A 16,528-nucleotide genomic window follows, 5' to 3' on the forward strand; every position below is an offset into this window, starting at 1 on the left:
TAACCTGCTGTATAAGTGGGGCTCTCCTGTATACCTTCAGTAGCCAGGAACCTAACTTGCTGTATAAGTGGGGTTCTCCTGTATACCTTCAGTAGCCAGGAAGCTAACCTGCTGTATAAGTGGGGCTCTCCTGTATACCTTCAGTAGCCAGGAACCTAACTTGCTGTATAAGTGGGGCTCTCCTGTATACCTTCAGTAGCCAGGAAGCTAACCTGCTGTATAAGTTGGGCTCTCCTGTATACCTTCAGTAGCCAGGAACCTAACTTGCTGTATAAGTGGGGCTCTCCTGTATACCTTCAGTAGCCAGGAACCTAACTTGCTGTATAAGTGGGGCTCTCCTATATACCTTCAGTAGCCAGGAAGCTAACCTGCTGTATAAGTGGGGCTCTCCTGTATACCTTAAGTAGCCAGGAAGCTAACCTGCTGTATAAGTGGGGCTCTCCTGTATACCTTCAGTAGCCAGGAACCTAACCTGCTGTATAAGTGGGACTCTCCTGTATACCTTCAGTAGCCAGGAAGCTAACCTGCTGTGTAAGTGGGGCTCTCCTGTATACCTTCAGTAGCCAGGAAGCTAACCTGCTGTATAAGTGGGGCTCTCCTGTATACCTTCAGTAGCCAGGAAGCTAACCTGCTGTATAAGTGGGGCTCTCCTGTATACCTTCAGTAGCCAGGAAGCTGACCTGCTCTGTAAGTGGGGCTCTCCTGTATACCTTCAGTAGCCAGAAAGCTAACCTGCTGTATAAGTGGGGCTCTCCTGTATACCTTCAGTAGCCAGGAAGCTAACCTGCTGTATAAGTGGGGCTCTCCTGTATACCTTCAGTAGCCAGAAAGCTAACCTGCTGTATAAGTGGGGCTCTCCTGTATACCTTCAGTAGCCAGGAAGCTAACCTGCTGTATAAGTGGGGCTCTCCTGTATACCTTCAGTAGCCAGGAAGCTAACCTGCTGAATAAGTGGGGCTCTCCTGTATACCTTCAGTAGCCAGGAACCTAACTTGCTGTATAAGTGGGGCTCCCCTGTATATCTTCAGTAGCCAGGAACCTAACCTGCTGTATAAGTTGGGCTCTCCTGTATACCTTCAGTAGCCAGGAACCTAACCTGCTGTATAAGTGGGGCTCTCCTGTATACCTTCAGTAGCCACGAAGCTAACCTGCTGTATAAGTGGGGCTCTCCTGTATACCTTCAGTAGCCAGGAACCTAACCTGCTGTGTAAGTGGGGCTCTCCTGTATACCTTCAGTAGCCAGGAAGCTAACCTGCTGTATAAGTGGGGCTCTCCTGTATACCTTCAGTAGCCAGGAACCTAACCTGCTGTGTAAGTGAGGCTCTCCTGTATACCTTCAGTAGCCAGGAACCTAACCTGCTGTATAAGTGGGGCTCTCCTGTATACCTTCAGTAGCCAGGAACCTAACCTGCTGTATAAGTGGGGCTCTCCTGTATACCTTCAGTAGCCAGGAAGCTAACCTGCTGTATAAGTGGGGCTCTCCTGTATACCTTCAGTAGCCAGGAACCTAACCTGCTGTATAAGTGGGGCTCTCCTGTATACCTTCAGTAGCCAGGAACCTAACTTGCTGTATAAGTGGGGCTCCCCTGTATATCTTCAGTAGCCAGGAACCTAACCTGCTGTATAAGTTGGGCTCTCCTGTATACCTTCAGTAGCCAGGAACCTAACCTGCTGTATAAGTGGGGCTCTCCTGTATACCTTCAGTAGCCAGGAACCTAACTTGCTGTATAGGTTGGGCTCTCCTGTATACCTTCAGTAGCCAGGAAGCTAACCTGCTGTATAAGTTGGGCTCTCCTGTATACCTTCAGTAGCCAGGAAGCTAACCTGCTGTATAAGTGGGGCTCTCCTGTATACCTTCAGTAGCCAGGAACCTAACTTGCTGTATAAGTGGGGCTCCCCTGTATATCTTCAGTAGCCAGGAACCTAACCTGCTGTATAAGTTGGGCTCTCCTGTATACCTTCAGTAGCCAGGAACCTAACCTGCTGTATAAGTGGGGCTCTCCTGTATACCTTCAGTAGCCAGGAACCTAACTTGCTGTATAAGTGGGGCTCTCCTGTATACCTTCAGTAGCCAGGAACCTAACCTGCTGTGTAAGTGGGGCTCTCCTGTATACCTTCAGTAGCCAGGAACCTAACCTGCTGTATAAGTGGGGCTCTCCTGTATACCTTCAGTAGCCAGGAACCTAACTTGCTGTATAAGTGGGGCTCTCCTGTATACCTTCAGTAGCCAGAAACCTAACCTGCTGTGTAAGTGGGGCTCTCCTGTATACCTTCAGTAGCCAGGAAGCTAACCTGCTGTATAAGTGGGGCTCTCCTGTATACCTTCAGTAGCCAGGAAAATAACTTGCTGTATAAGTGGGGCTCCCCTGTATATCTTCAGTAGCCAGGAACCTAACCTGCTGTATAAGTTGGGCTCTCCTGTATACCTTCAGTAGCCAGGAAGCTAACCTGCTGTATAAGTGGGGCTCTCCTGTATACCTTCAGTAGCCAGGAACCTAACTTGCTGTATAAGTGGGGCTCTCCTGTATACCTTCAGTAGCCAGGAACCTAACCTGCTGTGTAAGTGGGGCTCTCCTGTATACCATCAGTAGCCAGGAAGCTAACCTGCTGTGTAAGTGGGGCTCTCCTGTATACCTTCAGTAGCCAGGAACCTAACCTGCTGTGTAAGTGAGGCTCTCCTGTATACCTTCAGTAGCCAGGAACCTAACCTGCTGTATAAGTGGGGCTCTCCTGTATACCTTCAGTAGCCAGGAACCTAACCTGCTGTATAAGTGGGGCTCTCCTGTATACCTTCAGTAGCCAGGAAGCTAACCTGCTGTATAAGTGGGGCTCTCCTGTATACCTTCAGTAGCCAGGAACCTAACTTGCTGTATAAGTGGGGCTCTCCTGTATACCTTCAGTAGCCAGGAAGCTAACCTGCTGTATAAGTGGGGCTCTCCTGTATACCTTCAGTAGCCAGGAAGCTAACCTGCTGCATAAGTGGGGCTCTCCTGTATACCTTCAGTAGCCATTAACCTAACTTGCTGTATAAGTGGGGCTCTCCTGTATACCTTCAGTAGCCAGGAACCTAACATGCTGTAAAAGTGGGGCTCTCCTGTATACCTTCAGTAGCCAGGAAGCTAACCTGCTGTATAAGTGGGGCTCTCCTGTATACCTTCAGTATCCAGGAAGCTGACCTGCTGTATAAGTGGGGCTCTCCTGTATACCTTCAGTAGCCAGGAAGCTAACCTGCTGTATAAGTGGGGCTCTCCTGTATACCTTCAGTAGCCAGGAACCTAACTTGCTGTATAAGTGGGGCTCTCCTGTATACCTTCAGTAGCCAGGAAGCTAACCTGCTGTATAAGTGGGGCTCTCCTGTATACCTTCAGTAGCCAGGAACCTAACTTGCTGTATAAGTGGGGCTCTCCTGTATACCTTCAGTAGCCAGGAAGCTAACCTGCTGTATAAGTGCGGCTCTCCTGTATACCTTCAGTAGCCAGGAAGCTGACCTGCTGTATAAGTGGGGCTCTCCTGTACACCTTCAGTAGCCAGGAAGCTAACCTGCTGTATAAGTGGGGCTCTCCTGTATACCTTCAGTAGCCAGGAACCTAACTTGATGTATAAGTGGGGCTCTCCTGTATACCTTCAGTAGCCAGGAAGCTAACCTGCTGTATAAGTGGGGCTCTCCTGTATACCTTCAGTAGCCAGGAAGCCAACCTGCTGTACAAGTGGGGCTCTCCTGTATACCTTCAGTAGCCAGGAAGCTAACCTGCTGTATAAGTGGGGCTCTCCTGTATACCTTCAGTAGCCAGGAACCTAACCTGCTGTGTAAGTGAGGCTCTCCTGTATACCTTCAGTAGCCAGGAACCTAACGTGCTGTATAAGTGGGGCTCTCCTGTATACCTTCAGTAGCCAGAAACCTAACCTGCTGTATAAGTGGGGCTCTCCTGTATACCTTCAGTAGCCAGGAAGCTAACCTGCTGTATAAGTGGGGCTCTCCTGTATACCTTCAGTAGCCAGGAACCTAACATGCTGTAAAAGTGGGGCTCTCCTGTATACCTTCAGTAGCCAGGAAGCTAACCTGCTGTATAAGTGGGGCTCTCCTGTATACCTTCAGTATCCAGGAAGCTGACCTGCTGTATAAGTGGGGCTCTCCTGTATACCTTCAGTAGCCAGGAAGCTAACCTGCTGTATAAGTGGGGCTCTCCTGTATACCTTCAGTAGCCAGGAACCTAACTTGCTGTATAAGTGGGGCTCTCCTGTATACCTTCAGTAGCCACAAAGCTAACCTGCTGTATAAGTGGGGCTCTCCTGTATACCTTCAGTAGCCAGGAAGCTAACCTGCTGTATAAGTGGGGCTCTCCTGTATACCTTCAGTAGCCAGGAACCTAACTTGCTGTATAAGTGGGGCTCTCCTGTATACCTTCAGTAGCCAGGAAGCTAACCTGCTGTATAAGTGCGGCTCTCCTGTATACCTTCAGTAGCCAGGAAGCTGACCTGCTGTATAAGTGGGGCTCTCCTGTACACCTTCAGTAGCCAGGAAGCTAACCTGCTGTATAAGTGGGGCTCTCCTGTATACCTTCAGTAGCCAGGAACCTAACTTGATGTATAAGTGGGGCTCTCCTGTATACCTTCAGTAGCCAGGAAGCTAACCTGCTGTATAAGTGGGGCTCTCCTGTATACCTTCAGTAGCCAGGAAGCCAACCTGCTGTACAAGTGGGGCTCTCCTGTATACCTTCAGTAGCCAGGAAGCTAACCTGCTGTATAAGTGGGGCTCTCCTGTATACCTTCAGTAGCCAGGAACCTAACCTGCTGTGTAAGTGAGGCTCTCCTGTATACCTTCAGTAGCCAGGAACCTAACGTGCTGTATAAGTGGGGCTCTCCTGTATACCTTCAGTAGCCAGAAACCTAACCTGCTGTATAAGTGGGGCTCTCCTGTATACCTTCAGTAGCCAGGAAGCTAACCTGCTGTATAAGTGGGGCTCTCCTGTATACCTTCAGTAGCCAGGAACCTAACCTGCTGTGTAAGTGAGGCTCTCCTGTATACCTTCAGTAGCCAGGAACCTAACCTGCTGTATAAGTGGGGCTCTCCTGTATACCTTCAGTAGCCAGGAAGCTAACCTGCTGTATAAGTGGGGCTCTCCTGTATACCTTCAGTAGCCAGGAACCTAACCTGCTGTATAAGTGGGGCTCTCCTGTATACCTTCAGTAGCCAGGAACGTAACTTGCTGTATAAGTGGGGTTCTCCTGTATACCTTCAGTAGCCAGGAAGCTAACCTGCTGTATAAGTGGGGCTCTCCTGTATACCTTCAGTAGCCAGGAACCTAACTTGCTGTATAAGTTGGGCTCTCCTGTATACCTTCAGTAGCCAGGAAGCTAACCTGCTGTATAAGTGGGGCTCACCTGTATACCTTCAGTAGCCAGGAACCTAACTTGCTGTATAAGTGGGGCTCTCCTGTATACCTTCAGTAGCCAGGAACCTAACTTGCTGTATAAGTGGGGCTCTCCTGTATACCTTCAGTAGCCAGGAAGCTAACCTGCTGTATAAGTGGGGCTCTCCTGTATACCTTCAGTAGCCAGGAAGCAAACCTGCTGTATAAGTGGGGCTCTCCTATATACCTTCAGTAGCCAGGAAGCTAACTTGCTGTATAAGTGGGGCTCTCCTGTATACCTTCAGTAGCCAGGAGCCTAACTCTCCTGTATACCTGTAGCCAGAAAGCTAACCTGCTGTATAAGTGGGGCTCTCCTGTATACCTTCAGTAGCCAGGAAGCTAACCTGCTGTATAAGTTGGGCTCTCCTGTATACCTTCAGTAGCTGTATACCTTCAGTAGCCAGGAAGCTAACCTGCTGTAGCCAGGAAGCTAACCTGCTGTATAAGTTGGGCTCTCCTGTATACCTTCAGTAGCCAGGAAGCTAACCTGCTGTATAAGTGGGGCTCTCCTGTATACCTTCAGTAGCCAGGAACCTAACTTGCTGTATAAGTGGGGCTCCCCTGAATATCTTCAGTAGCCAGGAACCTAACCTGCTGTATAAGTTGGGCTCTCCTGTATACCTTCAGTAGCCAGGAACCTAACCTGCTGTATAAGTGGGGCTCTCCTGTATACCTTCAGTAGCCAGGAACCTAACTTGCTGTATAAGTGGGGCTCCCCTGTATATCTTCAGTAGCCAGGAACCTAACCTGCTGTATAAGTTGGGCTCTCCTGTATACCTTCAGTAGCCAGGAACCTAACCTGCTGTATAAGTGGGGCTCTCCTGTATACCTTCAGTAGCCAGGAACCTAACTTGCTGTATAAGTGGGGCTCCCCTGTATACCTTCAGTAGCCAGGAACCTAACCTGCTGTATAAGTGGGACTCTCCTGTATACCTTCAGATAGATCACTCACTACTGAGTTGGGAGGGAAGAGCCAGAGATGCGAGTAGGGAAGTCAATGAAATTTTTCATGTCAAACACTGCAAGAAGTCCATTAAAATACCTCTGTATAATGTCAACATATTATAATTGTTGGTCGAGGTCACCAATATGTTGACATTAATGGTGAAGCAGAAGGGAGTCCACATTTTCCATCAGAAAGTTGATGGGGTCTGCATGTTGTCAATGAAGTCTGTACATTGCACATGCTAGTATAGAGGTACATACTAGGATCTATGCATAACTTGAAGAACATCATTTTCAGGTGATTAGGGATGGTAACTTCAATAAGTACAAAGCAATACCTCCTTCTTGTCCTTGTTTGTCTCTTCTCATCCATGAGGTGTAGCCAGCAATTCTAGAAAAATTTTCTGGAGTCCTGTCATCCAAAAATATCTCAACAACAGCAATGATGTTAGGATGCTGAGGCCACCACTGGGACATAACATTTTGGTTTTGTATAAGGCACAGAACCACATGCTAGGTCAAGAGAGTAGCAGCTGGATGGGTGATGTGTGTGTTCACCAGTCCTGAGATCCTGCTGGTTTGTTCCCAGAATAAATATCTAAGGAACTGGTGATCTTGTTATGAAGTGATTTTCTTGATGTTCTCTCTTGTAGCAGTAATTGCATCTGGTATCGTGCAGGCAGTTAGCTGTTAGTGGTGTTCCCCTCCGGTAACAGCGGGAGCATTGCCTAAGTGCCTGGGAGGGTGAACTCCTATTTCCTGCACCTCTTGTGATTCACTGCTGATTTCTCTCTGTTCTGCTGTTTGTGGACCTGATGTACCTGGTGGGTGTTTTTTATGAGCTGTGTTGGTGGAAGATGAGATGACCATGGGTGGCTGCCTCTTTTTTCTTCCACAACCTCGTCCAGCTCTACCAGATATATCCCACCTGTTTGTGCTTTGGCCAGACACTCGTTCAGTACAGTGTCAGTCAACTGACTGTTAGATACAGCAACCACTGATGGAGAAACCTGACTTGGGGTCAGCAGATGGAGACTGTTGCCAGGTGTACCAGGAGGTGTTGGAACAGTAATGTCAGGTGTACTGTCAGGTGAAAGAGGAGAGCTGTCAGATCCAAGGTTCACTTCAATGTTAGATAATGAATGTGTTTCCTCTGTGGTGGCCAAAGCAGTTGTACTAGAATTATCAGGTGCAGTGTTTTGAGGTCAGTCCACCTGCTAAGTCCTGGTGCTGACACCTTCCCACCAGTTTTTAGTTGTTGTGTTAATCTCAGTGTGAGAATTCCAGACCTTGTTAAGTGTTAGCATCGGCTGAGCATCCTCTCACTTGATGTACGACTGATATGGTTATATATTGTAGTTTGAAGACAATCTAATGATTTTAGAACCTCAAGATTCTCTCTGATGAATTATCCCCCCCTCCCTCCATCTCTCAAACTTTCTTGAAAACTCACTCACTTGCTTTCCCTCTCTCTCTCTCTCTCTCTCTCTCTCAAACACACACTCTCTCTCTCTCTCTCAAACACACACACTCTCTCTCTCTCTCAAACTCACTCACTCTCTCTCAAACTCTCTCTCAAACTCACTCTCTCTCAAACTCACTCTCTCTCTCAAACTCACACTCTCTCTCAAACTCACTCTCTCTCTCAAACTCACTCTCTCTCTCAAACTCACTCTCTCTCTCAAACTCACTCTCTCTCTCAAACTCACTCTCTCTCTCAAACTCACTCTCTCAAACTCACTCACTCTCAAACTCTCTCTCAAACTCTCTCTCAAACTCACTCTCTCTCAAACTCACTCTCTCTCTCAAACTCACTCACTCTCTCAAACTCACTCTCTCTCTCAAACTCACTCTCTCAAACTCACTCACTCTCAAACTCACTCACTCTCAAACTCACTCACTCTCAAACTCACTCACTCTCAAACTCACTCACTCTCAAACTCACTCACTCACTCTCTCTCTCTCTCTAACACACACTCTCTTTCTCACTCAAACTCTCTCTCTCACACACACACACACACACACACACACACACACACGTGTTGAGGGAAATCAGACTGATGACATTGGAGGACAGGCAGGTCAGGGGAGACATGATAATGACATACAAAATACTGCATGGAATAGATAAGGTAGACAGAGACAGGTTGTTCCAGAGGGGACACGGGAACAAGGGGTCACAATTGGAAGCTGAAGACTCAAACGAGTCATAGGGATGTTAGGAAGTATTTCTTCAGTCATAGAGTCGTCAGGAAGTGGAACAGCCTAACAAGTGATGTAGTGGAGGCAGGAACTATACATAGCTTTAAGACGAGGTATGACAAAGTTCTGGAAGCAGAGAGAGAGAGGACCTAGTAGCGATCAGTGAAGAAGCGGGGCCAGGAGCTGAGTCTTGAACCCTGCAACCACAATTAGGTGAGTATGTACGTGTGTGTGCCCACACACACACACACACACACAACACACATGCAACACACACACAACACACACACACACACACACACACACACACACACACACACACACACACACACACACACACACACACAACATGCAACACGCAACACGCAACACGCAACACACACACACACACACACACACACACACACACACACACACACACACAACATGCAACACACACACACACACACACACACACACACACACACACACACACACACACACACACACACACACACAGGAAGAAATAGACTCTGAAGTGTCCCTGTTCGCAGATGACGTGAAGTTGATGAGAAGAATTAAATCGGACGAGGATGAGGCAGGACTGCAAAGAGACCTGGAGAAGCTGGACATGTGGTCCAGTAACTGGCTTCTCGAATTCAATCCAGCCAAATGCAAAGTCATGAAGATTGGGGAGGGGCAAGAAGACCGCAGACAGAGTATAGGCTAGGTGGACAAAGACTACAGACCTCACTCAGGGAGAAAGACCTTGGGGTGACCATAACACCGAGCACATCACCGGAGGCACACATCAACCAAATAACCGCTGCAGCATACGGGCACCTGGCAAACCTGAGAATAGCGTTCTGATACCTTAATAAGGAATTGTTCAAGACACTGTACACTGTGTATGTTAGGCCCATACTGGAGTATGCAGCACCAGTCTGGAACCCACAACTGGTCAAGCACGTCAAGAAGCTAGAGAAAGTACAAAGGTTTGCAACAAGGCTAGTCCCAGAGCTCAAGGGAATGTCGTACGAGGAAAGGTTAAGGGAAATCGGACTGACGACACTGGAGGACAGAAGGGTCAGGGGAGACATGATAACGGCATACAAGATACTGCGGGGAATAGACAAGGTGGACAGAGATAGGATGTTCCAGAGAGGGGACACAGGGACAAGGGGTCACAACTGGAAGCTGAAGACTCAGACGAGTCACAGGGACGTTAGGAAGTATTTCTTCAGTCATAGAGTTGTCAGCAAGTGGAATAGCCTAGCAAGTGAAGTAGTGGAGGCAGGAACCATACATAGTTTTAAGAAGAGGTATGACAAAGCTCAGGAAGCAGAGAGAGAGAGGACCCAGTAGCGATCAGTGAAGAGGCGGGGCCAGGAGCTGAGTCTCGACCCCTGCAACCACAATTAGGTGAGTACAATTAGGTGAGTACACACACACACACACACACACACACACACAACATACACACACACACACACACACAACACACACACAACACACACACAACACACACACACAACACACACACACAACACACACAACACACACACAACACACACAACACACACACAACACACACAACACACACACAACACACACACAACACACACACAACACACACACAACACACACACAACACACACACAACACACACACACAACACACACACACACACACACAAGAACAACAAAACTTACCAGTTCCAGCTGCATAATGCGGATGCAGTCTTTAAGAACTCTAACAGAGAACTTAAGAATACTGTAGAAAGACTGTACAGCATAAGGTCTGTATGGTGGGATGGGAACCTTGGCAGCAAAGAACTTCTCCAGCACCTAAGAAATAACAAACATAGTAAGATGATTTATAAAATGCACTGTTATAACTGCAATGTTATAAAAATGGCTTCTTTCAGTATCATGTTCTACACATTACTAAGCAACCTCAACAATTTTACTTATAAGGTTTTTAACACACTGGTTGCCTCTCACTAAGGCAGGGTGACATGAGGAAGAGGAAACACATTCACCATCCTTCACCCAATTACTGTCTTGCCAGAAGCATGCTAATATCACAGTTCAGATGACCCTTCAAACTGCAACATCTTGATGCCTCTTGTAGTGTGTGAGATGTGTACTCCTCACCTCCAGGACTCAAGTCCAACTAACTGGTTTCCTTGAATACCTTTATAAATGTTACCTTGTTCACACTCCGGCAGCACATCAAGTCACAAAAACTACTTGCCTCCACTCACTCCAATCTATGTACTGACACAAGCTTGTTGGATGTTCAAGCCCCTGACACTCAAAACCTCCTTCAGATTAGTAGCAACAGCAGATCTGAAATACAGGCTGCTATATACAGCACTACATCGCCCTGTTATAGTTCTCCACGTGGGTTACAGCAGATATAATATCAAAATTAGGTGAATGAAATGCTGTATTATTTACAGTGTTAAGGAACCATGAACCAGCTGTAAGAAACAATAACAAGTCACAATACTGTGACTGCAACAATACACAAATAACTTGCACACAATATAATGAAACTTATGACAATGTTCCAGTCAGACTTACACCATTAACCCTTTGACTGTTTTGGTTGTATATATACGTCTTACGAGGTACCGTGTTTGACGTATATATACTCATAAATTCTAGCGGCTTCAAATCAAGCAGGAGAAAGCTGGTAGGTCCACATGTGAGAGAATGGGTCTGCGTGGTCAGTGTGCACCATATAAAAAAATCCTGGAGCATGCAGTGCATAATGAGAAAAAAAAACTCCGATCATTTTTTTAATTAACCCTTTCAGGGTCCGTCCCATAGATCTACGGCTTCACGTTGAGTGTCCAAACCGTAGATCTACGCCAAAATTTGTGCCGTCAAATTTAGCGTGAAAATGCTCATACGCCTACATGTGAGAGAACGGGTCTGCATGGTGGGTGTGCGCCATAAACAAAAAATCTAGGCGCCCGCACAGCATTGTGGGAACGCCGGCTCAGTTACCCTTGTTCACCATGCCTCGTCGCAAGGCAGCTCTCACTCCAAGGAAAATTGGGACTCTCCTGTTCCTATCTGATAGTTCTGACAGTGATGGAAGTGGAAATGAAGACGAATTCTTTGGCTTTGATCAGTTAGTGACCAAAAGGAATGACCAGGATATCGATAATAGTGTAGAAAACCCTGACGATCCTCAACCTTCTACCTCTGGTGTGGGCACTCGTCAGTCACGGTCGGTTGTACCTCAGTGAATGAGAAAACTATTATTTTCACGTGGCCAGGCCTCTGACTTCAGTAATGATGATGACAGTGATGTGGATTGTGATTTTATTGCTCTTGACGATCATTCGAGTAGTGATAGTGAGGAATCATATTCACGTCGGTATGTACGCCGCCGCATGCGCTCGGGTAGTGTACCCTATGCTGTGCCCAGGGGACGGAGTACATCCCATGGCCCTACACCAGGTATAGATAGTGAGGATGATGTGGCTACACTTGGCATGGATAGACCACAGGCATCAGTAGATGGTGGTAGTGGTGATGGTAGTGCCACGGCCATGCGTGACTCACTAGCCCAGGCTGGGACCCACGCTGCTGACTCCGCAGTTCAAGGACAAAGCGAAGCGTCAGCCACCAGCCCACCACAACCACAACTACCCGCACAACCAGCCTATGATGTCCAGTATCCACCAGCAAACCGTATCTGGGATTGGCAGCAAAATCCCAATATTGTTCCCAAACCCCACCACTTTGATGACTCTCAAAGTGGAATTCTACCTACTTGTCCCCTTGGAAACACTGCAAATGAACTGGAATTCTTTGAACTATTCTTTGACCAGCCCTTGATGGAAACTATTGTCAGGGAAAGTAACAAGTATTTTGAGTACACCATGGCAAATACGATGATATCACCACAGTCAAGACTACACCGGTGAAAAGAGACGATTGTTGCAGAAATGTATTTGCTTTTTGCAACAATAATGCTTATGCCTCATGTCTATAAGCATAATATAAAATCATACTAGTCCACAGATCAGCTAATTTCTACCCCGGTCTTCAGTGAAATCATCCCAGTGAACAGGTTTATCTTACTGTTACGTATGTTGCACTTCTCTGACAAAACCAGGCCTGACAGAAGTGACAGGTTATACAAGATTAGAAATGTTTTTATGTATCTCAAACAAAAGTTCAGCATATACTTTTATCCATTCAAGAATCTTGTAATTGATGAGTCTTTGATTTTGTTCAAAGGTAGACTGTCATTCAAGCAGTATATACCGAGCAAGAGGAAACGCTTTGGTATAAAACTGTTTGTACTTTGTGACTGTGACAGTGGCCTGGTATTGGATATTGTTGTATACACAGGAAGTAAAACACTGAAAGATACCAAGATGTTATTGGGTATCTCAGGTGACGTAGTGAGAAGCACGATGGCACCTTATCTTGGTAAGGGGCATACATTATATACTGATAAGTACACAAGCCCATTACTCAGTGATTTCTTGCGAGTGAACAAGACAGATGTGTGTGGCACAGTGCGTTCTAATCGTAAACATATGCCCAGGCTCAACGCAGGTGCTTGTGGTGAAAAAGTGCAGGTGTTTACTGCCAATGACATCATGGCATTACAGTGGCATGACAAACGAGATGTCACATTGTTGACAACCATTCACCGTAATGAAATGCAAGACAGTGGCAAAGTTGATTGAGTGACTAATGAACGTATTTGAAAACCAGTGACAGTGATTGATTATACACAAAACATGCGCTTGGTTGACAAATGTGACATGCAGATTGGTTTTGTTGACTGTGTTCGTAAGAGTTACAAGTGGTATATGAAACTTTTCTTCCATCTCATGGACATTTCAATGTTCAATGCATATAATATGTATCAAATGAAGACTGGCAACAGACCACCGTATGGTGAATTTTGTTTGTCTGTTGTCAGACAACTAATAATGAAGTACCAGGTAACAACACCTGCTATACAACAAGGTCCTCGAACTCCTCAGGATATACCCAAGCGTTTGAAGAGGGAAGGTGATCATTTCATAATACAGCTTCCTTCAACTCAGAAGAAATTTGCTCAGAAGAGATGCATCGTCTGTGCACAAACAAAACGACGGCAACAAAGACGCAAAGACACTCGGTTTATGTGTGAGGAATGTAAGGTGCCTCTGTGCATGGTGCCTTGTTTCAAGGAGTTCCACAAGCTTCAGCAGTTCTAAAACCATGTCCAGTGATTGTAAATATGTAAATATATGATAGAACATTAGTATTATACAAGATTTGTGCATGTTTGTAATAAACAAAAGTGGTAAACAATAATATGATAATAACTTTAGTGCAGTTATTGTGTTCAATACAGTGAGTTTATATATATACATTATATACAGCATTGGTCTCTCAGGCCCCAAATGTAAGTAGGAAAAGAAAAGAAAAAAAAAACTACAAAAACTGCTAAATAAAGTAATGCGCGTATGTGAAAATCGTCGATGTTGCCGCCACCAGGTCATTTTGGACAAACTTCTCGGCACTGTATCTCAGTAAGTACTGATCAGAATTTTTTTTTTTGTCTTATTACCTTCACAAAAATATACTCTTTAATTCTGTAATAATTTTTTTTTTTTTTTTTTTTTTCAAAATTTCTTGGAGACTGGAGCACTGCTTCAGATTTTGGCCTTGGACCCTGAAGGGGTTAAAATGCCGACTTTGTGGTCTATTTTCGTATAGTATTTATGGTTGTATTCTTGGTCTCATTTGATAGAATGGAAAACATGTTACAGAAAGAGAGGTAATTTTGATTGGTTTTACTATAAAATAACCTGGAAATGGAGCTCAAAGTAGGGGAAATGTTTGATTTTTGCCTATGTTCAAAAGTAAACAAATGATGTCATTGTCCAATAAATGTCCAACTAGCCATTCTAATATGCAGTCATGAATGGGTTGACATTATTTATACAATTATTACAGTATTGCAGTAGTCTGCATAACAGTAAATCCTCTATTTTTTGTTTGAACAAAAATTCAAAATAGAAAGCAAGAGTAATATCAGAGGGGCCTGGAGACATGACTGATGAACAAAGAAAATATTATTTTAGAGCCAATGACCCAATGACTACGTTATTGGGTAGTTAAGATCAGTAAATGGGCAGTTTCTTGTTCTCAATCGATAGAAAAAACGGAGTTCTAAAGAAATAGCTATGAGTTTGGTCAACTGGAACAATGGAATTAGCCGAAAATAGGGCTCAAAGTGGGCAAAATCACCGATTTGTAAATATCGCTGAGGTCACTAACTTCGCGAGAGCGTAATTCCGTCAGTTTTCCATCAAAATTTTTTTTTTTTTTTTTTGGTGTCAATACAATCAGGAAAAGATTCTCTATCATTTCATAAAAAAAAAATAATTTTTTTTTTTTTTTAAATTTTGTGACACCAGGAGACACCTCAGGATTGGGGGTTGCGACAGTCAAAGGGTTAACTAGTCACACCTGTAATAACAAAAACCTGCCACTGTATTTAACCTCTGTAAGCCAGTAACAGATTCATAGACCTGTTTTACACCTGTTATGTCATGTGACTTATCTTGGTGTGCACATAGGCATACACGTATTCACTGTGGTGCCAGTATAAGGCACTCTGCAGGCTTCTAGGATAATTTACCTTCCAGGGAATACTCAGATAATTATTGAGAAGAGAGTTTGTGTGATGAGTTGAGAAGAGAGTTTGTGTGACGAGTTAAGACAGAAATTAAAATTTCACAGGTTTAATTTTTTTTTTAATTTATTAAATTTAATCAGAGCAAATGCTAAACCCACATATTAGTCATTCAGTGACTGGAGGATGGGAGTCATTCATGTTTGATCCAAGGAAGAGGATTATACCTGTTCCATGAATAATGAGTCCCTGAGCGGCATCAAGGCATCTTACTTAACCCTTAAACTGTCCAAACATAGACCTGTGTTTGCACCGCTAACGCTCCGAGCGCACATCTATGTTTTATTTTACATGCTTTCAAATGTAAAAAAAAAAATGTAGATCTACATTCGGAGCGCTAGTGGTGCAAACGTAGATCTATGTTTGGACAGTTTAAGGGTTAAAGTTTCACAAGAGTAACTGAATGATCAACATTACAAGGAGAGGCAAAGCTTGTGAGTGCTGACAAACTACTGAAAATAAAACTAATTATTATTATGGGGGAGCGCTAAACCTGTAGGGATTATACAGTGCATGTAGGGGGCAACATGGACGGCATTCAGGATTGATTCAGGGAAGTGGTGACAGGTCCATGAACATATAACTATGATCTTGCAAGTTGACACCGTACACAATGGTGGTGGCCACACACTTCTCCATGATTTTAATCATCATCAACCAGAATTAACAGACGGAGGATCGAGCCTCCACCACGTCTTGTACTAAATAATCCACATGAGTTTAGTGTTTAACATAACTGCAAAGAAAAGTAATATAAATACCCTTCATATCTAATGCTGGAAATCTTTCCTTTAGTTTAAATCTACCAAGCATTAACCTGCTCTTATAACAGGTGCAAATACTGCATTATTATTATAATTATTACATTTATGTGGAGGTCCAATTCTTGTAATCAACAGCCACACACCAGCATCAATAAATACTGCTAGAGATTTTAAAATTAATTTATTCATGGTGGTGTGTGGCTGTTGATTCAAAGAATTGGACCTACCCTCCCTCCATCCCTCCCCTTCCTTGGAATTAATCCAAGTATCTGTAATTCTTCCAGGTACTGTACAACCCCTATGTGTTTAGCACCTCCATATAAATGTAATAATAATAACAATAATAATAATTAGTATGACATGGAGAGCATATAAATCTGTAGGGGAAGGAAGGCGGGGTAGGGGTCGTCCTCGAAAAGGTTGGAGGGAGGGGGGCAAAGGAGGTTTTGTGGGCAAGGGGCTTGGAATTCCAGCAAGTGTTCGTGAGCATGTTAAACAGGA

General features: G+C 44.8%; 1 protein-coding gene across 4 annotated transcripts in view; it reads right to left on the reverse strand.

Moving 5' to 3' along the window:
• MED14 (mediator complex subunit 14) overlaps positions 1 to 16,528 on the reverse strand; it is a 532,798-nt gene that overhangs the window by 24,995 nt on the left and 491,275 nt on the right. For all 4 annotated transcript variants that reach the window (XM_070095607.1, XM_070095604.1, XM_070095606.1 and 1 more), the window contains one exon: positions 10,250 to 10,384. In XM_070095607.1, the coding sequence (XP_069951708.1) occupies positions 10,250 to 10,384 (135 nt within the window). The remainder of the gene's footprint in view (positions 1 to 10,249; positions 10,385 to 16,528) is intronic.

This window comes from Cherax quadricarinatus, chromosome 50 (genome assembly GCF_038502225.1).
Source record: "Cherax quadricarinatus isolate ZL_2023a chromosome 50, ASM3850222v1, whole genome shotgun sequence".
Taxonomy (NCBI): Eukaryota; Metazoa; Arthropoda; class Malacostraca; order Decapoda; family Parastacidae; genus Cherax; species Cherax quadricarinatus.